At 36.4% G+C, this 25,426-nt stretch overlaps 1 protein-coding gene across 2 annotated transcripts in view; it reads left to right on the top strand.

Annotated features, from left to right (window-relative positions):
• CFAP299 (cilia and flagella associated protein 299) overlaps positions 1-25,426 on the top strand; it is a 593,714-nt gene that overhangs the window by 478,069 nt on the left and 90,219 nt on the right. For both annotated transcript variants that reach the window (XM_059924005.1, XM_059924006.1), the window contains exon 4: positions 24,844-24,986. In XM_059924005.1, the coding sequence (XP_059779988.1) occupies positions 24,844-24,986 (143 nt within the window). The remainder of the gene's footprint in view (positions 1-24,843; positions 24,987-25,426) is intronic.

The raw sequence follows: 25,426 nt of genomic DNA, 5'->3' as shown, positions 1-25,426 counted from the left end.
GACAGTTACGGGGCTTCCCTGGTGGCGCAGTGGTTGAGAATCTGCCTGCCAATGCAGGGGACACGGGTTCGAGCCCTGGTCTGGGAAGATCCCACATGCCGCGGAGCAACTAGCCCCGTGAGCCACAACTACTGAGCCTGCGCGTCTGGAGCCTGTGCTCCGCAACGGGAGAGGCCGCGACAGTGAGAGGCCCGCGCACCGCGATGAAGAGTGGCCCCCGCTCGCCGCAGCTAGAGAAAGCCCTAGTACAGAAACGAAGACCCAACACAGCCATAAATAAATAAACCCAAAGTTTAAAAAGAAAAAGAGACAGTTATGTACCATAAATTTTGACAACTAATAGTATGTGGTATTTACCTGCATTCATATTACAGAGGTATTTTAATAATAAAAGCTATACCATTAATCTTCCAAATGTATAACTATATATTGAGGACATACCATTTTAGCATCTAATAATTCTCTGTTCCTTTTTGTTTACTTTTTAAAAGTATAATACTCCATTTCCAATCATTCCCAAATCAATTACTGTTGTGTGAAAGAGAGAACACAAATCCTTGAATCAGTAGGAACTGGTACTCCATAATGGTGTTCCAAATAATTTTGCATGTCAGAACTGTACTATGCCCATTCATAATAAATCTAGGCCACGGCAAGGTTACAGGAGCTGTTTCCAAATAACGCTTCCACAGAAAACGTGTCAGATTTGTTTTTCTGTGTCAGAACAAAGAGCACAATGGGAATGGATTTTTACTCCTCTGATGATTCAAAATATTTGTTGTTTAATGCTAATGGGCTTTGAGTCTCCCCAGGAATTGGCTTCCCATGTGTCTACTGGTTAGGGCTGTCATGTACAGTGATGCAGGATGTGCACTGCACAACTCCAGGGGACACCATGCATACATACTATGGTCTATGACGTGCAACATGGTGACAACTCTCAGAGGCAGTAATTAAATCCCAAAGAAATTTTTAAATTCTAAATTAAGTCTCATTTTACTATTTTCTATGGCATCACATTGGGAAATATGTCCTTTACTTGAAATGGTACATGTACATTTAGACTAAAATAGCTCGAAAGTACATTGGTAAATAAAAGTAAGACATGTACTCACCAAAGATAAGATCATTGATAATTTGGTTTAAAAAATTATAAAAAACTGTTGCAGCTAGTCAAAAAAATTTCATACAATTTTTCAAAAATATTAAATTTTAAAGTAAAGTTTTAATTTTTACTTAATTTGGCTTTAATTTAAAATATAAAGGTTTAAGATTGTTTATTTTAATCTTGACTGCTTATGTAAACAATAAACTGCTTTTTTAATTCATTCGCAAAGCAATAGTGTTTGTTATCACAAAACCTGAGGCCCCACTTAGAGAATGTGTTTTTCTATTACAGACATATAATGATTAAGTAAATGTTTTTATCAGAGATTCAAATATTAACATTTTCACTTTACATTTACATTAGAAGCAAGAAGATAGTATATCTCAAAATTTCAAGAAATTTGACATAATTATTACCATTTAGAGATACCTAGTTTTAAAAAATTCTTATTCTTAAAAAAAAAATCAGGCATATCTCTTTTACTCTTGATGTTTACTTTCTTAATCTTCTAAATCCAAGTATTATAAAAGAGTCTAAACCTGAAATATTCATACCTGGAAGAGAGTATTATACTTGAACTTTTGTGAGTTTATAGTAATTATGTTTTCTTAACCATATATTTTAATGATATTTTACTTTACTCAATTAGCATGGGATTATGCAAAACAGACTTTGCAGTATTTACTGAACATAGTAACCAAAAGTGGGTCAAATATTTCAGATAATAAAAGGCATAATTTACAAGCCCATAAACCTATTTTATGAAGTACTATCAGTTTAATTTCAGAGTGCTGTAGTGAAGACAAATATATTCATGTTCTTAAACCTGAAAATATATTGAATATTGATAGTTAAAATCAACATTTGCTTATTTGGGAACTGAGAACCCATGAGACCTCCCTAACACTAATCTTGCCCTCCCCAGCTACCTGCTTCATCGTTAATTTATAGCATTATCAACAGTTCTGCGAGGAGGGAGAGAAACACCATGTACTGGACCTACTATGTGCCACACAGTGTGTGAGGCAGGTACTTTTAGGAAATCAGGAGGGAAGGAAAAGGGGCAAAACATAAATGAGACAATTTTATTACCACTTGGCAATTCTAATAAGCTTAATAAGGAAATACATGATATTATTGATTAAAAGTATGTTTAAGGATTTTTCTCTATATTTCATACATCCATTCATTCTCCCCCAATAGTATGACTGCTTGATTATTGGAGATATTTTAATGAATAAATAATTTCAAATGCAAGCAAACAGTGGAACCTACCCTGCATGGAAAACTGTCTACCAGACTGTGCCTATTCTAATGAAGGAAAAAGCTTCCTTGGTAGATGTGAAATAACATATGGTCTCTCTAGCGTTAACATTACTGATACAGTGATACACAGACAACCCCATATCAACCTTCTCAGTGAATTCCAGGGATTAATTTTTGACCCAGAGTAGAGTAAGAAATGGAAGCCAGCTAAGAACATCCCAAATCAGTGGTATATTAGAGAGTAGGTAGAAGTGATAAGTTTGCAAGTTCACAGTTATAGAGGAGTAAAAAGGTAAAGCTCTTTTAGTTATTTCATACGGAAAATAGTTGCTGTTCCCTAACTGTATGTGCATCTAAAGAAGCTCAGTTTTTTGGTTTTCTGGTTTTTGTTTTGTCCTCAGAGTGCATGTATACCCCAGCTCATTCACATTACCTAGCACTCAATAAATATTTTCTGAATGAATGAACTAGTGAGTATTTCTAATTCTCACTTGTGATTGAAGACACTTTGCCAGTGAGCTAGAGGCATCCTGAAGCAACCGGGGGCCAGATGTGCAAGAAAGGCCATAATCTCCTCATCTGTGAAGTGCCTCCCTTACTTCGTGGGTTGCTGTAAACATTATTTGAGACCATAAAGCTCTTTCAGAGAGAGTACCGGGCATCAAATAAGCCCTTAATGGTTGCAAGTATCAATTATGTTGTTACCAGTGCTACAATGGCTGATGCTTCATGTGAAGCCAAAGTGTTTTGGAAGCTCTGAATTTTATGACTAAAAGAATTTTCACTAGTTCTGTGAAAAATGCCATTGGTATTTTGATAGGCATTTCATTGAATCTGTTGATAGCCTTGGGTAGTATGGTCATTTTAACAATATTAATTCTTCCATTCCAAGAACGCGGTATATCATTCCTTCTGTTTGTGTCATCTTCAATTTCTTTCATCAGTGTCTTGTAGTTTTCTGAGTACAGGTCTTTTACCTCCTTAGGTAGGTTTATTCTTAGGTATTTTATTCTTTTTGATGCGATGGTAAATGAGACTGTTTCCTTAATTTCTCTGCCTGATATTTTGTTGTTAGCATATAGAAATGCAACAGATTTCTGTATATTAATTTTGTATCCTGCAACTTTACTGAATTCATTGATGAGCTCTAGTAGTTTTCTGATGGCCTCTTACAGTTTTACTTCTTCCTTTCCAATTTGGATTCCTTTTATTTCTTTTTCTCCTCTGATTGCTGTGGCTAGAACTTCCAAAACTATGTTGAATAAAAGTGGTGAGAGTGGACATCCTTGTCTTATTCCTGATCTTAGAGGAAATGCTTTCAGCTTCTTGTCACTGAGTATGATGTTAGCTGTGGAACATTTTGGATGAGCCTGGAGGCTGTCATCAGTACTTACAGGAGAGACTTGCACCTCTGGACAATGGGCATCCACCTACAGAGAATAATTTCAGAGACTTCAGTGACAGACTGGCTCAAATATCTCTGCCATTCTTCTCTCATTTTGGAAATGTGTTCATTAGAACCAAAAATCATTGTTCCTTTAGCCTAAAACTTTATTCCTTTAAAATATAAAAGTGTGGCTAAAGTCTTACATACTGGCTTCTTACTTACTCCTTACTTCTCTTCACTGCCAGCCAATCACTTTTCAAGTTCTGACAATGTCACCTTCAACTATTTATTGAATAGTGCTTCTCAGATTTTAATGTGCATAGAAATCAACTGAGGATTTTGTTAAAATTCAGATTTCGGTAAGACTTAGGGTCAGACATATTTCATAAACTAAATGCAACTTAGTATAGCATCCAGATTAAAAAAAAAAACAAAAACATTATTACCAGCACTCCAGAAATCAGCTATAGTGGGCTGAATGGTGATCCCAAAGCTATCAAGTCCTAATCCTGGAAACCTGTGAATGTTACCATATATTGTAAAATTTCTGTAGATATAATTATAGTAGATCCTTGAAATGAAACACAATTGTCCTGAATTAAGCAAGCAGCCTCTAAATGCCATCACAAGTGTTATAAGAGAGAGACGGAGGGATTAGACACACACAAAGAAGGCCATGTGAAGACAGAGGCAGAGATTGGAGTGAGGTAGCCACAAGCCAAGGAATTTAGTCACAAGAAGTTTAAAGAGGCAAGGAACAGATTCTCCCCCTAGAGCCTCCAGAGGAAGTGAAGACCTGCCGACACCTTTATTTGGGACTTAACAGCCTCCAGAACTGAGATTGAATTAAACAACTGTTGCTTTCAGCCACCAATTCTATGGTAATTTTCATAGCCTCAAGAGGGAAATAAATATACCAGCTTTAATTCTTTTTTAAATGAAATATCTCCCATCCTTTGGTGCCATTAAGACTCATATACTTTTCTGAGAACACTTTTTAGGGAACCTGAACAAAATGAGTGAAAAGTCCCTGTCTGATATCTTCGTATTACTGAATGACATAACTTGCTCATTTTTTTTCCATTTTACTTTTCAATTTCAGATACGGTTACATATTTAGCATTGAGAAATTTCTGTATCTCAGTTACTGGCCCTATTTACTTAATTCTTAATTATTGTAGTTCTTAAATTGATTTAGCACTTTTACCCTCAGCCTGTGTATAATTAATGATAGGATTGATTTTTCTAAATAATCCCTGGTTGTAGCTAATAATTGAATAACCCTTTCTAATATAAAAGCAAAGTAAGTAGTCTAAATTTCTTGCTGCATTGTTTTGTATGCAACTTATAACAAATTACCACAAAGTTAGAAGCTTAAAACAACACAATTTATTATCTTACAGTTTATAGTTCGAAAGTCTGACATGAGTTTTATCAGGCTAAAATCAAAGTGGCAGCGGGGCTGAGTTCCTTTCTGCAGATTTATAGAGAGAATTAGTTTTCTTATCTAGCTTCTAGAGGTTGCCCACATTCCTTGGCCCATGGCCCCCTTCCTTTCTACTCAATGCAGCAGTGTTGCGTCTATCTGATGACCCTTCTTCAAGAGTCACAGCTCCCCCCTGATCACAGTGGGAAACGTTTTCCTCTTTTCAGGACCCTTGCGAATACATTGGGTTGACCCAGATGATCCAGGCTAACCTCTCTATTTCTAGGTTCTTAACCTTAATTACATATTCAAAGTCCCTTTGCCACGTAAAGCAACATATTTACAGGTTCCGGAGATTAGGACATGGATATCCTTGGGGTCCATGATCTAGCCTTTCTAATTCCACAACCTAATTTTGATGATGTAGGAGATTTTAATATTTCGTCTTACTTTTAGAAAATAAAAGAGCCTTTTTGATTTTTTAATCTTAACTATTTTCTAAAGTCACTCACTTTAAGTAAAATACTTATTTAAAACATTACTCATCCAGATATTTTATCTTTGTATAGTGCTGCTAAATACAATGCCAGGCTTTCAGCCATTTTGAGAATCATTATTGTTAGAGTAGTTTTTATACTGGAATTATTATTTTTCCTAAATTAGAGATATATAATAATTTTAGTAGTACTATTTAAAATATATTGTTTAGTTACTTGTTAGATGATCTTTCTTGAAGTGAAAGACAAGAATTATCCTATTTTTATAAATTAGCAAGCTGAGATGGAGATATTGATTTTACCAGTGCCTATCAAAAGGGAAAAAAGAGCTAAAATGAGAGGTCACAAATATTTTACCTATAATCCTTTTAGTGGTTCTTTAAATTCCATTGTAACCAAGTTATTGATTCATTGTGTTTTTCTAACACGTTAACTGAATGTGTTGCCTAAACATTAGAGAAAACTAGCAGACTCTGATCTGCCAATTTTTTTTTTAGGTATGTGGACATTTCTGCCCGTCTCAAGTCCACAAATTCATCAAAATGTATTCATATCCCTCTCTTCCAATGAGCCTACCCTGATTATCCCAGTCCGCAGTGATATGGTTCTTCCAAAGATTTAAACTGTTTCTTTGGTATATTGTTCATTTGGTACATGTGAGCTGCCTTGAATTATGCATTACTTTTTCTATGGATAAACATTTTCTTCCAAATGAATTGTGAACTACTTGGTGGCAAATGATATTCATTATGTTTCTTCATATTCCTCTTGTGCTTATCATACTGTTCTGCCCATTGTAGGTAATTATAGCACATTTGTTGGTTGGTCAGCAGTATCACATCCCCATCCTCATCATCATTATCAGCATCATCAGTAAGCATTTACTGAGAAAATGACAAGTCATTGTCTAGAACAGCAAAGAATGTCCTCAGAAATGCTTAACACATGTTTTTCTTGCATCATACACAGGAAAGGAAATACTGTCTTGTACTGGTGAATTCATGGGCCAGTTATGAGCACAAAAAGGCTGTGTGATCTAACGAACATTTTAAGGGATTAAAAAAAAATCAGGAGATCTGCCTCCTGCTCCTTCAGGCCTTCACTAGCAGACTAACTCTAGGCAAGCTAAGTTATCTTGGCCATTGTGCTGTTTCCTCATCCTGCAAAATTGCCCCTGTAGCAATTTCTTTCCTATATATACCACTAGGCTATACTGTGGGTATATTTAAAAAATAGAAGATTATTTATTTTAAAAAGGTATATTTCTCATAAAAACCAAATTCTCTTTCATTGTCATCTTAAAATCACATTCGCAAATGGGAATTCCCAAGGGGATAAACGGTTTTTAAAAGACATTCTCTGTGGAATTCCCATTTTAAAAATCCCCTGAATGTGTTTCAAGGTAATAAAAGCCCCTCCTCTGCTCTGTGGCTCCACACTAGAGCAGTTTACTTGCTTCCTTGCTTCTGAGAGCTTGAAGTTTCTGGAAACGTCCAAGAAATGATCAAGGTCCCAGCAAGGAAAACCCCAGCCCATGCTGAAGCCTAATTTATCTGAAGTGTTATTGTTGTACCCACTCTACAGATTGTACTCATTCTACAGATGACGACACTGCCTTACAGGATTGTTGTGAGTTGCAAACGAGTAAATTTTTGTGAAAACCATTATGCAAAGATATTGTTTTTAGGTGCTTAACTCAGGAAAATTGAAAAAGTTCATCTATTAATCTATCTGCTTTGCTGATGTTAATAACTTCATGTTTATTAAAAATTCACAAATCTGACATTTCAGATTTGAGTGATCCACATTCAAATTCATGTTTCTCATAATCAAAATATGTGATTTGAACTAGATGCTGTATGTTATGCTTTAATCTTCATTAATTAATCTTCATTAATAAATAGCATCAACTATTTCTATGGCTATGACTATAAAAAATGTTTACATGTTTGATAGCCTTAAAGTGCCTAAACAAATCATACAGACAGAAAGGACTTGGAAGACTTGATATTTTAAAAAGATGTAAATATAAGTAGACAAGTTGGTATTTTGTTTTAAAAGTAGATGCTATTGGGTTATTTTGGCATAATTATCATGGTTAAAAACAAAAGTATTTTAAATGGGCAGATAACAAAGATAAACACACATTTATTATTTTTTTAATCTTGAGATCACAATGTTGTATTTGCACATTACCCTTAAACCACATCCTGCATGTTTTGAATTTCAGAGAGTTTAGGATTAAGAGCAGTTCTTTTTATCTTATGCTTATTCTCAGAGTTTGTTTTGATTTTTTTCCCCTAGCATGATACATAAGAGTTTTAAGTTCTTTAAAGATCCTCTGGACTTATGAGCAAAGGAAGAAGAGGATCAAGATGATCTGATTTTTATTTAATATTTATTAAGCATACAAGTTATTCCAGAATTTTTGGAAAACACCAAACTAAAATAGCCTCCAAAAAAATGTTTACCTCTTAGATTTTTAGATTCAGATGTCTAATCATTCCTGCCACTTTCCTTTTACATATGAAGAAAATAAGTCACAGAATGCTTAAGTTGCTTATCTCTGGTCATATAGCTGGTTAAAGGCAGAAATTAGAAGAGCCCCTGATGCTTTCCCTCCTACCCAGTCTAGATTCTTTCCACTATCCCAAACTGCCACTCATGACAGCTAAATGTTTCCAAGAAGGATAAATATGTCATTATACATTAGAATGGAGGAAGATTGACGGCAAAGATGGTGTCCTGTTCATCCATGTGCCTAGCACACAATAACAATAAACACTTTATAAACATACACTGAATAGTGGAGCTGCTGACCAGTGCTCATTTTGCTCTATCACATAGCAGTGGAATCAGTGCATCGTCTTTGGCTGAGGTAGGCATCTTAATTGAAGCCTAGCTGTTCAATTAGCCTCGATTTTGTGGTCTCATTGACAATAAAGGTCACAAACTCTTCCTCTCTAGAAGGAAATAACCTCTAGAGCACTGGTCTTGATGATCTTAATGCTCAAAGTGACCATACAAACGTCCCTGTGCAAATAACATTTTACAACGCCCCCAAGTTGATGTTCCAACGCAGTCCCTGACTGTATTGTTCTGCTGCCCAGATGAGCAGACAAATCCACACAGGCTCAGAAATTCCTATTATAATGTACTCCTTAAACAAGATTTTTAGAAACCAAGAAAGTAATTAAAATATTACAAAATTATGCTTGGTAACATAAGGTGCATCTAAGGTAGTATTACAGTTATATTTCAATCTGAATCCAAAAAATTACATTTGATCCCCAGACAACTAAAACTTGTGTGACAACAAACTTCCCCAATAGAATGCTAAGATAATAATCCAGGCAAATGGGTACCCTCTTTTAAAATGAGACTTTCATCCCAAATCCCATGATGAGCGAAACTAAACCACACGAAGGATGCCTTTCTGTCTGTACTAGATTTTGTCCGAAGTGACCCAAAACACTTGAAATAGACTAAGAGGAACTTCTTGTCTCCTTTCCACCCAAGCCATCTTTTGTAATTCTTTATTTACCAGGCTAATGAGAAAATCTTGGCAAGAAAACAAACCAGAAGAAGCTCTTGGCTTCTAATTCTAGCTCTGTCACATACAGCTATAACTTGGGGAAATTACTTCTCTCAAGTCACAGTTTTCTAATCAGTAAAGTGGAGGTGATAAGTGTGCTTGTTTAGTGAGTTCATTGTGAGTACTAGATGAAATAATGCATGTGAAGTGTTTAGCATAGTGCATGGCCCAGTCTACACAGTGCATGACCCAGTTTGATCGTTTAATAAATATTAGATTTTAATAACAATAGCCGAAGCTTGGATGTGAGCCTAAATGGGACGTGGGAAGAGGATGCCTTTCAGCCACCTATAATCTTAGACTCAGGGTCACCTCGGGCACCTCAATAACAGTTGCCCTTTCACGTGATTCAGCCTAAGTCCTTAGGCTATGACACCAGGTATTGCCAACAGAACTTCTGAGTAATCATGAATGTTCACTAGCCTTAAGTTTTCATTTCCTTCAGACTCTTTGCAGGAGTGGGTAGTGGATAGGGTTTGAGGGTCTGGGGTATTCTTGCTAAATCCAATCTTACTATCATTTCTTCAACAGTAATGTAAGTTAAATGCCAATTTACTGCCTAAAACATGACTAAATAGAATTTGTGGCTGTTGTGTTCATACTGGTTGCAGCGGCCTTCTAGTCCTGAAGGTTGGGACAAAGTCTTATACACCTCAGTTGTCTTTTCTGTTCCATCCTCAATTCTTATCACAGCACCGTCTGCTCCAGCCCATACTTTCTTCTCCAGGAGACCTTTTAAATTCTCCAGCGACGTCTTTAAATTAAAACTCATGGTACTCTGTTACATGAAACTACTCAGTGACTTCCTATTGCATTTTTTTCCCATCTTTATTGGAGTATAATTGCTTTACAGTGGTGTGTTAGTTTCTGCTGTATAACAAAGTGAATCAGCTATATGTATGCATATATCCCCATATCCCCTCCCTCTTGAGCCTCCCTCCCACCCTCTCTATCCCACCGCTCTAGGTCGTCACAAAGCACCGAGTTCATCTCCCTGTGCTATGCAGCTGCTTCCCACTAGCTATCTATTTTACATTTGGTATTGTCTATATGTCAGTGCTACTCTCTCACTTCGTCCCAGCCTCCCCAGTGAGGTGGATGGACCTAGAGTCTGTCATACAGAGTGAAGTAAGTCAGAATGAGCAAAAGAAATACCATATGCTAACGCATATATGTGGAATCTAGAAAAATGGTACTGATGAACCTAGTGGCAGGGCAGGAATAAAGACGCAGACCTATCGCATTTAAATCAAATTGAAAACCATTCTTAGAGCCCACTTAGCCTACAAAATTTGGGTCCTACTTAATCCTAAAATTTATCTCATGTCATCCCTTCCCCACTTCTCTGTTCTCACAGTAATCCAGACACAATGACCTTCTTTCTATTTTTTTGAACAAGCCAGGCGATTTCCTGTAAGAGGACCATTGCATTTGCTATTCCTTCTGCCTGGTATATTATTACCTAGCATCTTCCCATGGCTTTTTTATTATTCAAGTTTCAGTTAAAACATTTCCTTCTCAGAGAGGCCTGATTCAACCTCACTATCTAAAGTAGCTAGGTCCTTTCCAATTAATATCAACTTCATTGTTCTCACAGCACAGTATCTATACCTACAATTATTTGTTTACATATTTATGATTCTTCTTTCTCTACTGAAAAGCATTGTAGTGAGAGCAGGGACCTTATCTTATTCACCATTTATTATCAGTGTTTAGAACAGTGATTTGCTTATGGAGTCTCAATAAATATTCATTAAACATGAGAATGAATGAATGAATGACCTGAAATCTTTCTTTGGTAGTAGTCTCATCTCCACTGACTCCCCGTCGCATACCTCTGAAATGTATTCAGCATTGAGTAATATTGCTTAGGACTTTGCTACTTTTATATCAGTTAGCTTTTACCTAATCCCTTTAACTCTCTGCATCAGGGGTCCCCAACCCCCTGGCCTGTTAGGAACCGGGCCGCACAGCAGGAGGTGAGCAGTGGGTGAGTGAGCAAAGCTTCATCTGCCGCCCCCCCCCCATCGCTCGCTTGCTTTACCGCCTGGACCATGCCCCCCATCACTCGCATTACTGCCCGAACCATTGCTCGTGTTACCGCCTGAACCACCCTGCCTCCCACCATCCGTGGAAAAATTGTCTTCCACAAAACCGGTCCCTGGTGCCAAAAAGGTTGGGGACCGCTGGTCCACATGGTCACCCTGCATTTCACATTCCAGGTAATGCTGCACAGGCTTCCTTTGTTCATTTGCTTACTGATTGCTGGGTGGGGCACCATCACCTCCCTGGGGGCTGAGGACGGAGAGGTGGACACTTACTAAGCCCTTGGATAAGCCCTTGTTTCCTCCAGAAGGTACTCACTTCCAGGCAATGTTGATTGACAATATCCTTTAGACCATGCACAATCTTGTATAGAAGGCAAAGTATGGCAGTGTGAGTTTTTACAATCCCACCATGTTCCTAATTTATACAGAGGGTTGAGGACATCTTACTAGAGAATGTGCTCATTGTCATAGCAACAATTTACAACTAATTTTGAGACATTCTTCCATGCTTTCTGGGATGTAGTGTGGTGTTGGAGAGAGCAAAGACTTGAGTTTGGAAACCTTCATTCAGAGTTCCAACTCGGCCATTTACTAGCTCTGAGTCCTTGGGCAAAATATAATATTTTTCTTATGTGATTAAAAAAATGAAAATAGAAATGCCTAACTTACTTAGTAGAAATGCAAGTAAAGCCCCTGTCACATAGAGGACTATCAATAAATTGTGACTCTTATACTTCTCACCACCAAGTGTGCATATGACCCATGCCCATTTTGAGGTTAACGTTTGGAAAGTGGGTAGAAGAAAGATATTTTTCTTCTCTCTTTTGTTTAGTTATGCATTTAATCAATAAACATTATCGTATGTCTTCTCTGTGCTGGGTGTGAGGCTTGACTGTGGAGGAACAAAGGTACATGATGGTAACATCCCTGTTCACAAGCAGCTTACAGTCTAACAGGGGGACAGTCAAGAGACCAATAAGATACAGTATGATAGTTGAGAGGAGAGCTAAGAAATGGGTTCTGTGGGGATACTGCATAGGGGCAGGGGCGTGGGTCCACAAAATCCTTCAAGAAAATGAGTTCTAAGAATAAGAGAAAATGCCCAGATGGTAAAGGAGAAGAAGTTCCTTCCAGATTTCCATATCAAGAAGTTGCCTGTCTTCTTCATTAGACTGTGAACTCCATGAGGTCAGGTTCTTATTTTGTTCAGTATTGTATCTCCAGCACCTAGGACAGCGCCCGGTGCACACTGGTCTTTCAATAAGTATATTTGAATGAACCCCTCCAAAGCAAAGTATGATTAACTCTGTTCAGAAGCCTATATTAAAAGATATAGATGAGTTTTTTAACTTCAAATTGTATGGAGATAATGAAAAAAATTTTTGAGGTTGACAGAATCCAGTCTATAATGAGAATGATAAATAATTTACTACACATTCATATTCAATGAATTATAAAACCTCACTATATAATGAGTTCAGGTATCAATTTATAGTTTCTCCTCACTAAGGAAGTGGTTTTAACCCACAACTAGTCTTGTTAATTGAAGAGACTATGTTCTGGCTTTGTCATATCTTCACTGTCAGGATGCAGTTATCCCACTGGGATGACCACGTTCTGTCAGCCTCTCTTATTTCTGATTTCTCAGTCTTCGATCATGCCTGAAGCCCTTTGATCCAAACCAATAACACCATGCAAAATTCTAAGTGCCCATCAGCTTGCTAAAAAGAATCTATATGTGATGTCATAGTCATTTTTCTCTTATTCCCAGATTGTCTCTTATTCTCCTAAGCAATTGTATTATCCCTGCAAAATGAATGTTCCATCAATGTTAATGGTGGAAAGGAAGTAAAAATCCCTTTGTTCATAAGAATCACTTTGTTTTTGGAATCTGAATTGAAAATGAAACCTCCCTTCCTGCCTGCCACCCCACGAGCATAGCAGAGGCTTCCAGCATTATCACTAACTATTCCACATACATTGGTTTTGTTTCTTCATAGCCTCTTCCATTCTTCTCTCCACCATACTCTCTACCTAGGGAGGCTGCTTCTATGGGGTACACGCATGGTATCAGGGATCTGGACCCAGTTAGATTTGGCCAATATGAGGCTCCAGCAGGAAGGTATTTATTCCCTTGATCCTCCTTCTGTGAAATTACCTACAGCTATCTATGTCCTTTGACATCCGTTATCTGCTCTTCTCCAGCATGCTCTCAGCCTGTGCATCTCTCCTTCCCTCTTGGGTTCTGATAAACTCTCCCACTTGGGGATGAGGGAGAGGCCTGTGGTAGGGATAGTGTCAGTTTCAGTACTAGTATCCCTGGCTTCATGCAGTATCCCTTGTGATGACCCTATATGCCATCCATTAATCCCTGCGTACATACACAAATGTTGCCATTGTTTTCTGTTGGAATTCTGACTGACACACTAACCATATAAGCCTGGGCCCTAGCGCCTCCTCTTGCTTTAGTTTTCTTATCTGTAAAATAAGATTAATAATGTTACCTACATTATGGGACTTGTGTTAGGATTAAATGAGGGAAATTTTGGCACTTAGTAAACACTCTTTAAAAGTTAGCTCTTAGCACTAGTATTATTTTGTTACGTGGTGACACTTTCTGTGAAGCATGATTAAATAAATAGCACGCTGGCAGTTTATCTTGTTGGACTTTGTTTAATCACCTCAAATCCAAAACCATGTTGGTTATACACCTTCTTTGAACCAAGGGCCAGGGGAGATATTAAGCATACAAAGTTAGATAAAAATATAGTCTCCAGTCTCCAAGGACCTTGAACACTACAATATAAAATAGTAAGTGCAAAAAGAAAAATATTTTTAAAACTGTTATGGGAGCTCAGGTAACAAGCAGAGGAAATTCCCAATATGCTTCTATTTTCAGAGGGAAAGATCATTGAATGTGAGGGGGAAAAAAGGGTATTGTTGAAAGTTTGAGGAGAGAAAACTCTCATAAAAAAATGAGAGTGTGGGAGAGAGGAAGAGCTTATCATAGACAATTATTATGCAAGTGTTATAGGTCCAAAGGAGTTTATGGTCATTAATATTTGTGAGAAGAGTCATTATAGTTTTCTTTTTTTCTTGCCAAACTCAGTCATAGCTATGCAAAAATAATAAAAGGAAAGTTGGGTCGAAACCGTACTGGAATTTTTTCAATGAGTGTAACAGGATATGTGCAAGGAATTTGAAGAGATATGCAAGTGAACAATTATGATGCTCTACCATGGAATCTTAGCTGTATAAAGCGGAAAGCGAGTATATAAAGAGGGTAGTAAACATTGACACATGGTAGGTTAATGAATCAGCAGTTCCAAAGATCTGAAAGGGCTTCCAGATTATGTGAGGTAGAAAAAGAGGAGGTGGAGGTTCAGAGAGTGGTATGTTTGGAGAAAAGATTTTGGAATCGTGTAGTTAAAGAAGAGTAGACATTCATTATAGAAAATTTAGAAAATATCATGCTATAGAAACACATATACACTATACGCATACACATTTGTGTGTAAGGGTGTGTTTCTGAAGTCATTACTTTCCATTATCCATCTATCACTGTACCAATGATATAAGATTTAATTATTGTAACTTCATATCTAATAATGCAAGTTCTGCTGTTTATTCTTCCTTTTCAAAATTATCTTAGATAATGTTAGCCATGATCTTCAAGGTAAAATTCTAAGGAATCAAAAGTACCCCATTGGTGTTTTGCTTAAAATTTTAATACATTTATTTTATAATAATATATTTCCTTCAGCAATGTAGCCTCTTTGTTTAGTTTTTATGTTATTTTAGAAAAGTTTTTCATAAAAAATGTTTGGAAGAATGTTATAATTTTTAAAAAGCATAATGCAAATAAAGATTGCATGAACAATAGCTAATAGTTTATTTCTAGTGTGAAACCAAGCTATTATTTTTTTGTATAGATATTTTGTACTGGTTTCAGTTAGCTGTCTCTGATTTTCTAAGTAAATTATCAGTCTATATACAAATATGATACTTTTTTCTCCTTTCCAGTATTTAGAGCTTATATATACTTTTAATATTATTTTCATTCATTAAAATTTCCAGAACGTTTTGGATACTAACAGTGAGATCAGACGTTCATAAGTTCTTAACCTCGCTGGTAATGCAAAGAAAAACCTTTTTAAATATGGACATTTTTGTAAGCTGGGAGAGAAAAAAAATTAATCAAGTCAATGATTCCCTTCAGAAATCAAATCTCCAACTGTCGAAAAATGAGCAAAACTCTTAGGTTCTTTATGGTAAATACTTATAGATTGCCAAAAATAGCCACCATTCTTCACTGTGTCTTTTATCCATGCCCCTTTGCAATGACACTTGGCAAGTGCTCCCATCAAGAAGAGAAGTCACTCTGCCTGCCTCTTGAATCTCAGCTGGCTTGTGACCTGCTTTGTGCAACAGGATGTGGAAGGAAAAGTCTGCTGGTTCTGAGAATAAGCCTCCAACAGGGAGGACAAAAGCTGTCTTTCACATAACCCTGAGAAGTGTGTGAATAGTGAAAAGATATGTCTAATTGCAAATGAATAAGAAGATATAGAATTTTGAAATAATTATCAGCATAAAAAATTCGTAACATAACTTGTATCAGAGAAATTTATAATGACAGACCTTTTGAAATGTTAGAAAACAATTGTTTGTCCAAACTTAGACTCCATTTGCAAAATAATTTCTCTTCCAAAACAAAACAATTCCCCAAAACTAATGATTCATAAAGGCATTCCAGAGTCTTAAAATTCTAGGAGATAAAATTATTTCTTCATTTGTCTTTATCAGGGGGCATGCTGACAGTCTCAGGGGGGAGTCACCAGTACTTAGCTTGTCTGACAGCTTTCATACCCTGAAATGGATGTTTCAGTTTTTGTGCAGCAACATACTGCTTAGTGCGCCTTTTGTTTAACTGACTTTGGCTTCACGGTTGAAAAAGTCCCATTTCGATGTATCAGGTTTATGCCTCCTCATTAGTGTTTGGCAAGAAAAATCAGGCAACACATGTACTCAACTCATAACAAGTTTATGAATTTGTATTTTAATCCACTTCTGGGAAAAGACAAGCAGCCAGAGATCCAAATGATATATTAATGCTCTAAATTGTACTTTAATTCATCTTTTCCCAACACATGAGAAGTAATGAGGACCTAACTAAGCATTCCATAAGTCTTTTGATTCACACTTGAGGTCACAGACCATCTCAGTAAAATCTCAGGTTCCACATGCTCCTTGGTGTCTGACCCCCCACTTCAATATCAGGAATGCCTGTATCTTGATATTGATCAATAGCTTGTTCTTGTGCTTTTCATTGTTGTTTTTGTTACTTAAAAAAAATTTGTGTCTTTTGCTTAGGTTGCAAATAAATGTAGACCATTATTCATTGTTTCAAATGAGTATCATTTGATTTACTGAAATACTTGTGTTGGTTGTAACTTTAATTATTTTAGAAAAGATTAAAGGTTCTTATCTAAGGACAATGAGCATTTTGCAAGTTTTCCTTTTGTAAACATAACATCATCATTTAAAAGAGCCCTTCGATATATAAAGTATAGAGTTTTCATGTGTCTTTTGGGAAATTAACTGTGATTAAAAAGTTATTAGAATGAATAAGACCATATATTGTATGATTCCATTTATATGAAAAAAAAATCCAGAAAAGGAAAGTCTAGAGAGATACAAAGTAGATTAGTGATTGCCTGGGACTGGGGGTGGGAACAGGGATAACTGCAAATGGGCACAAGGGATCTCTTTGGGGTGATGAAAATATTCTAAAGCTACATTGTGTTGCACAGCTCTAGAAATTTACTAAAAGTCATTGAATTATACACTTAAAACTTTAGGATGAATTTTATGTTACGTAAACTATACCTCAATAAAGCTATTATATTTTTTAAAAGAAAAAGAAAGGTTAGTAGAGAAGTTTAAAACAATTATTTATAACGTTTTCTAATTCCTATTGAAACGACAGAGATATCCAAATAAGAAAGCTTTCAATTACTAAAATATGTCACATTCAAGCAGAAATAAACCTGATTCTTCAAAGGGGCTCCGTTAACCTATTATATCCATTCTGGATGCCAGAATCATGATTTTACTGTCAATTAAGCCCATCTTGTATAATACCTGGAAAGACTGTTTAAATTTTAACTTCAAAATACATCCAAAGTTTTAACTGAGGATGACTAAATTTAACAAATGAATTGAACCATGTACTGCAACCTAAACATAATACAATACTTAGGTAATGGAATTCTGATGTGATCGTTCCATTTCCTTATCCCAAAGGAATTGACAAAACTCTTAACACAGTACAACTACAATAGTGACAATATAGTAAAAATTTTTTTAAGCAATAGGTAATATTTACCGAGGTTTTATCATGTACTAGGCATTGTTATGTGCTTAGCAAAAATAGTCTTATTTAATTCACACAGCAACCCTAAGAGGCAGGTGTTACGACCATTTTGTAATAGAGGAAACTGAATCTTAAAAAGGATAACTAACTTACCAATGTCACAAAGTAAGTAGGTGGCAGGGTCAGCATTTGGATCCAGGTCTGTGTGTCCACTGCATGGTGGTTAGGAGCATGGGCTTCATGGGAAGTAGGTGTGTGAGTGTGTGTGCCCCACTCTCTAGCTGCATGTCCTTTGGGAGGTTCCTCAAACTCTCAATGCTTTGAGGTCCTACATTTATAAAATGAGGATAATAATGCTATCTAGCCATTATATATATATTTTAGAGAATTAAATAAGATGATAAGTATAAAGCTAATATTTTGCTCAAAACATAGTGGATTCTTAATAGATGATAGATAGTAGTATTAATGGTAGGAGTAATTAATATTCACATTGGAGGAAAATACACATTTTATAAATGAACACATTAAATTAATTAATCAAGAGCATTAGTTAACTTCATTCTAATTCTCTAACTACCTCTCACCTCTTCTATCTCACTGTTTTTCTACTACCCTACACTGTGCTTTTTTAAAAAATTAATTAATTTATTTATTTATTTATTTTTGGCTGTGTTGGGTCTTCGTTGCTGTGTGCAGTCTTTCTCTAGTTGCAGCGAGCGGGGAGCTACTCTTCGCTGCAGTGCGCGGGCTTCTCATTGCGGTGGCTCATTTTTGTTGCAGAGCACGGGCTCTAGGCACACAGGCTTCAGTAGTCGTGGCACGTGGACTCAGTAGTTATGAGTTGCGGGCTCTAGAGCGCAGGCTCAGAAGTTGTGGCACACGGGCTTAGTTGCTCTAAGCATGTGGGATCTTCCCGGACCGGGGCTCGAGCCCATATCCCCTGCATTGGCAGGCAGATTCTTAACCACTGTGCCACCAGGGAAGTCCCTACACTGTGCTTTTTTTTTTTTTTTTTTTTTTTTTTTTTGGCTGTGTTGGGTCTTCGTTTCTGTGCGAGGGCTTTCTCTAGTTGCGGCAAGCGGGGGCCGCTCTTCATCGCAGTGTGCGGGCCTGTCACTATCGTGACCTCTCTTGTTGCGGAGCATAGGCTCCAGACACGCAGGCTCAGTAGTTGTGGCTCACGGGCCCAGTTGCTCCGCGGCATGTGGGATCTTCCCAGACGAGGGCTCGAACCCGTGTCCCCTGCATTGGCAGGTGGATTCTCAACCACTGCACCACCAGGGAAGCCCCACTGTGCTTTTTTAATGATGCATTTCTAAAGTTAAATTTGTAATTTCCTGACTATCACCAATTAGTACTATACATCAACAGTTCTAATCAGATTTTTTAAATAATTTCATAAAGCATGTTGTTCATTAGGAAGATTTTTCATTTTAGCAATTTTTTTTTAAATTTTACTAAAAAGTTTTTTTAAAAATATACTTTTACACATATGTAACCATACTTGGAAAGATATGAATAAAGTAATTTTCATTTGATCTGTACACATTTTTGTGAAAACAGCTCCTTCTGATTATTTTCCTAGATCTAAAATTATATAAATTTTAGTTGAACATTTTGTTTTTATTGAAAATAAAAGGAATCATTGATACAATGATCACCAGAATTCCTGTTGGGAAAGAAACAGTATTTGCATGTTGTTTACAAATTGGGTCAATAGGGCAGAAGGTAAGGCTTTGACAGCACCTAAATGTGAATTTAGCAGTTTCATGCAAGACAAAAGGAAGAGATTATTCTGTTACTCTGTAGAGTGGAAAGACAAACAGGTAGAAGGGAGAGGTTGCAAGAAGACTTAACCACAATGTTATATCAGCTTCAGGTGTACCACATAGTAATTCCATTTTTTTTTTTTTAACATTTATTTATTTATTTATGGCTGTGTTGGGTCTTCATTTCTGTGCGAGGGCTTTCTCCAGTTGTGGCAAGTGGGGGCCACTCTTCATCGCGGTGCGCGGGCCTCTCATTATCGCGGCCTCTCCCGTTGCAGAGCACAGGCTGCAGACGCGCAGGCTCAGCAATTGTGGCTCACGGGCCCAGTTGCTCCGCGGCACGTGGGATCCTCCCAGACCAGGGCTCGAACCCGTGACCCCTGCATTGGCAGGCAGACTCTCAACCACTGCGCCACCAGGGAAGCCAGTAATTCCATATTTTTATAGATTATACTCCATACAAAGTCATAACAAAACATTGACTATGTTCCCTGTGCTGTATATTACATCCTTGTAATTTATTTATTTTATACCTAGTGGTTTATACTTCTTAATCCCCTTCATCTATTTTGCCCCTCCCCCACCCCACTCCCCTCTGGTAACCACTAGTTTATTCTCTGTATCTGTGAGTCTGTTTCTGGTTTTTGTTATATTTGTTTTATTTTTTAGATTTCACATGTAAGTGAAAATATACAGAATCAGTCAGCTATACTTCAATAAAAAAGAAAAAGAAAAAAGAAAGAGGAGGCTTAACTAACTAAATGCTTAGGTCCAAGCAGGATTTTGGCCTCTTGTTTATTTTGGTGTGTTTTGTTTTGTTTTGGGGGGGTGTTCAGTTTGGTTTGATGTAGAGACTTTCTGAATTTTGCAGGAACCTACTTAAGGCCATAGGACTTATGAATATAGAGAGGCATTAAGAGTTTGAACAACCCACCCAAAGACACATAGCGAACATGGCGGGAATCACACTTATACCCAGTTTGGCCTTACTTGAAGTTATCTAGCTTCAGAAAACCCCAAAATCTCAGGATTCACAAAAATCACAGAGCAGGCACTTAACTCTCACAAGACTAGAGAAGTGAGATTTGAAATTTATTCAGATTTCCATGGACAGAGGGCTTTAACACACATGGGAAGGATATATATATATAATAATGTAAAATAGTGAAATTATGGTCAAATATATATCATTTTAGACAATCAGTCATTTTATCCACAAGAACATTAAAGACTAAAGATGTTTAGGTACTTGACTAAGTTAAAAACTGAACAGTCAAGCTTGTATTTTCTAATTCTTTACAATCTATATTTATTCTATAATATTTAAATATTTATTCTCTTGGATCTAGAACTTAATGAGAGAGATAAATTTACCACAGTGATGATGACTTATTCTACAGTTCTATCAATTTTTGCTTTAGATATTTTAAGGCTATCTTTTCAAAGGTTCATTCAAGTTTAGAATTATTATTTTTCTGTAAATGGAATCTTTCATCATTATCTGGTGACTGTCCATCTCCAGTAATGCTTTTTGCCTTAAAGTCCATTTTGCCTAATATTAATATGCCAATACCAGCTCTCTTTTGGATAGGAACTTTCTTATGTGTATTCTTTGATTATTTAATTTTCAACCTTATATTTTACTTCATATTTTTGTATTCACTCTAATAATCTTTGTCTTTTAACTTAAACATTTGGCCATTTACATTTATTGTAATTACTTAATTATTTTAATTTATTATTATTGTATTAATTTGCTAGAGCTGCCATTACAAAATACCATATACTGGGTAGCTTAAATAACAGAAATTTATTTTCTCATAGTTCTCAAGGCTAGAAGTCCAAAACAGATCAAAGTGTTGGCAGATTTGGTTTCTTCTGAGGCCTTTCTCCTGGCTTGCAGATGATCCTTCTCACTGTGTCTTCACATGGTCTTTTCTCCGTGCACACAACCCCCCAATGTCTCTCTATGTGTCCAAATTTCCTCTTCTTATAAAGTCAGATTGCATTAGGGCCTACCCTAATGGGCTCATTTTTACTTAATTAACTCTTTAAAGGTCCTTTGTCTAAAACATTCTGTGAGGTACTCAGAGTTAGGTTTCAACATATGGATTCTGAGGGAACACAATACAGCCCATAATACTATCATTACATTTGTGTATTTTACTTGTCCTGCCTCTTCCAAATTTTTCCTCTTCCTTCTTGCCTTCAGTTTCGTTGATTGATTGTTTTTTCCTCACTTTGTTTTATCCTCTAATAATTTAAAGATGATATACACTATCTCCTGTTGTGACCCAAATTTATACATACATATTTAGCAAATTCTAAAATTAATCAGTATAGCTGCCCTCATTCTAAAAAATTTAGACACTCCAACTTTAACTCTGACAACTTTCTCCAAACATACATTTGTATAAAAAATTTTAGGCATACTGTTATTTTTATTACAGAAGATACTGTTACTATTTAACACAGTCAACAATTTTTTATATTTACCTATATATTTATAATATTTGATTATATTCCTTATCTATTATATTTTTTCTTATTATTCTACTCTTTATCTCTAACTTGCCAGCTGGAGTCACATTCTTTTGCCTGAAGTACATCCTGCAGAATTTCTTTGAGCAAGAGGCTGTTGTTAGCCAAGTCTCTTATTTATTTATTTATTTATTTATTTATTTGGTCTAAAAAATCTATATATTGTTCACCATAAAAGTGTTTTCTCTAGATGTAACTCTGGAATGATTCTTCTTCTTTTCTCTGAACACAGTGGAGATATTTTTTCATCCTTTTTTTGTTTCTCAGCTTTATGTTGCTGCAATATGTCCTGTTAGTCTCTCTATCTGAAAGACTGGATTTTGTTTCCTGTCACCCCCACCTGACATAATCATGAAATCTTTGCTGAGATTCTCTAAGGCTGGGCAATACCTGGATGACTTTAGGGTTCTGCTTTCCTCTCTGGGCTCCTGCTTTCATTTATTTTTTGGACTCTGAGTATTCATCACTTTCTTGCCAGTGTCTCAATGCATGTTACAAGTTATTTTTTAGATTTTATCCAGATTTCGTATTTGTTTTCAGCAGGAAGGTCAGTTACAATATCTGGTATGCTATTCTGCTGGAAGAATAAGGCTGGTCCATCTCTCATTTACAGAGAGAAAGACAGAGAAACAGAGACAAAAGCAGAGACAGACAGAGACAGAGGAGCTTTCTTTTCTGTTAATAGAGTTCCATTTTGAAAGTAAAGGACTTATTTTGGATCTTTCTCCCCCTCTCTGTCCCTGCATGATTTGCCTTACATCCGGAGCAGCCTTGACTGAATAAAGATTACAAGCACCTTTCGTATTACATATGAAATATGTATAGCTCATGGCCTTGTTTAAGTAGGGACAGCAAAGTTAGTTATTGGTTTAGTTGTGTGAGAATCTCAAGAAGTCTAAGTTACTATCCATTTAAATTTTTTGCTGTATAAACTAAAAACTAGGTGACTAAAAGCATGGATAAATCTATATAAATTTAACTGGGAGTTACATGGGGGAAATGAGAAGGACTATGGATTGAGTTTATACACAATTGGGCACAGGAATAACAATGACTATTAGTTCATCCAGGCATATCTATGGGAAACATCACTAATCCAGCACAACCCTCCCTCCCCTTGAGCTAAGAAAGTGCCTCAGGATTCTTCTTAGCACAGTCTTCTCAGCACCCAATGCTGTTCCATAGTAAGCTGGAAGATGAAGCATCAGCAGAATAACAAATAATTGTAAATTGTGTCTCTGTTCCTCCATTTTTCCGTTGGCATATTGTTAGCAACCTGTTTTCATAGGTGTAGGAGGAAAAAGAATTATTTCAATTTTCTAACTTCACCCTTTTGGAAACTCTGCTATCTAAGGTGACCTGTGTTAGTACTCCCTATAATTGACTACACAAATACCCAACAAGTAACAATCCAGTAATTGCTCAAGAGGAGCAGGAAGGCTTGTTTACAGGTTCTTCCAAATATAGAACTTCTCCATGAAATTCTACATTTTGATCTAGATTTGGAAATGAATACATTATGAGCTTTTCCAATTATACTTAGGGTTTTTTCTTTTTCTTTTTTTCCTCCTAGAACTTGAGGTCAATTTCTATTGGCTTGAGCAGGAAAAGACTACAATTCTTCTGTTTGCATTACCTTGTTTCCACTTTAGGGCCTTTCTACCAGCTGTTCCCTTTGCCTGATAGGCTCCTATTCTAGATATTTACAAGGCTTACCTCTTCTTAGCCTTCAAGTCTTGGCTTGAAGACCTCCTCAAGGTCTTTTCTGATTACTCTACCTAAAGTAGCCTTCACCACCACCAACTCCTCTAGCCAACCATCTTCTTTATTTGCTTTATAACACTTATCCCTCACTGTAAGTACTGTTTTCTTTTCATGTCTATTGTCTGTCTCTGCTTACCTAAACATAAGTTCCAAGAGATCAGGACCTTTACTGACTTGCTTATCACTATATCCTTGGCACATTCAACAGTGTCTCACATGTAGTAGCTGCTCAAAGATATTTGTGAAGGAATTGATACAAAGGAGAAATATGTACTTTCTCTATAGGTTTGACCTATAGAATTAATTTTGTAAAGAGATTTTAATTTGTAAAGAGATTTTTTTTTAACTATTTATTTATTGGTCATGCTGTGCAGCATGCGGATCTTAGTTCCCTGAACAGGGATCAATCCTGCACCCCCTGCAATAGAAGCACAGAGTCTTAACCACTGGACCACCAGGGAAGTCCCAAGAGATTTTAATTTGCAAAGAGATTTTAATTTTGTAGAGACTTTTTTGACTCTTATGATAATAAAAAGAAGGGACCCCATTTCTCTATATATAACATAAAATATATAGGTTTTTAAATGGAAAAAGAATGTAATGACTAGAAGGACAAACACATAGCCTGGGTTTTAATCTGAGCTTCTCAATTTACTAACTGTGTGAGGTACTCAACCTCTCTGTTTTTCAGTTTTTTAACTTGCAAAATGATGACAAAGAGAAGACAATGGGACTGGGAAAAAAGTAAATAATGTATTTCAAATACTGAAAATAATGTCTGTCCTTAGGAAGACTTCTATGAGTTATTTATTGACATTGTTATATACAATTACTATATATAAGTATTATATGCATGTTCAGTTAACTTTTCATAAATTTCTTCACTGCCAGGAGAAAATAATAACACCTACCCCATAGGATCATGGTAAGTATGAAGCGTAAAGCACTTAGAATAGGATATAACACAGGTATCACTCAATAACTGTATATTTTATTATCATGTAAAATTTACTGAAATGAGTTTTGTTCATTTACTCTCTCCATTCTCTATTTTTCTATGTACTAGTCCGTGATCTTTATTCGTGACAGAAATTCTCATGGGCAGGAGGTATCAGGATACATTGACTATGCCCACAGGCTAAAGATTGAAGATTTTGAAGTCTACTTTAGTGGAAAAAAAAGACTTCTTCCAAGACCCACAGATATGAGGTAAGTTGTGCACATTTCTCACACCTTCAATAAGAGAACAAGCTTCTCAGAGGTAAAGATAAGGATTTTAATTTTATTTTCTGGAACGCTAATGTATATATAGCAAGAATGTGGTAAGAGTGGTTTGAATAAAAAGTAAATACATTTTAAAACGGGGAATGAACGTGGATGCATATTTTCCATTAACAGCCTGAGGAAGGGAAGTCTTCAGAGATGAGATAAGTCAATTCTCAGTGACATTCCTTTTAAATGATAAGTAGAGCCTAAAATTTGCTACTCTCTCATGTCTCTTGCACCACTTGGGACTTCGTCTGTCTAGAAGCCTCAAGAGCAGTCCATGGAACACATTCTCGTCCCGTTTTTTTGTTTGTTTGTTTGTTTGTTTGGCCTATTTGGGGATTTCTTCTACTCATGATTCTTTTTACTATTGACCCCTATCC

This window comes from Balaenoptera ricei, chromosome 5, assembly GCF_028023285.1.
Source record: "Balaenoptera ricei isolate mBalRic1 chromosome 5, mBalRic1.hap2, whole genome shotgun sequence".
NCBI lineage: Eukaryota > Metazoa > Chordata > Mammalia > Artiodactyla > Balaenopteridae > Balaenoptera > Balaenoptera ricei.
The sequence above is the reverse complement of the archived record's forward strand: the minus strand, read 5'-3'. Positions and strand labels throughout refer to the sequence as shown.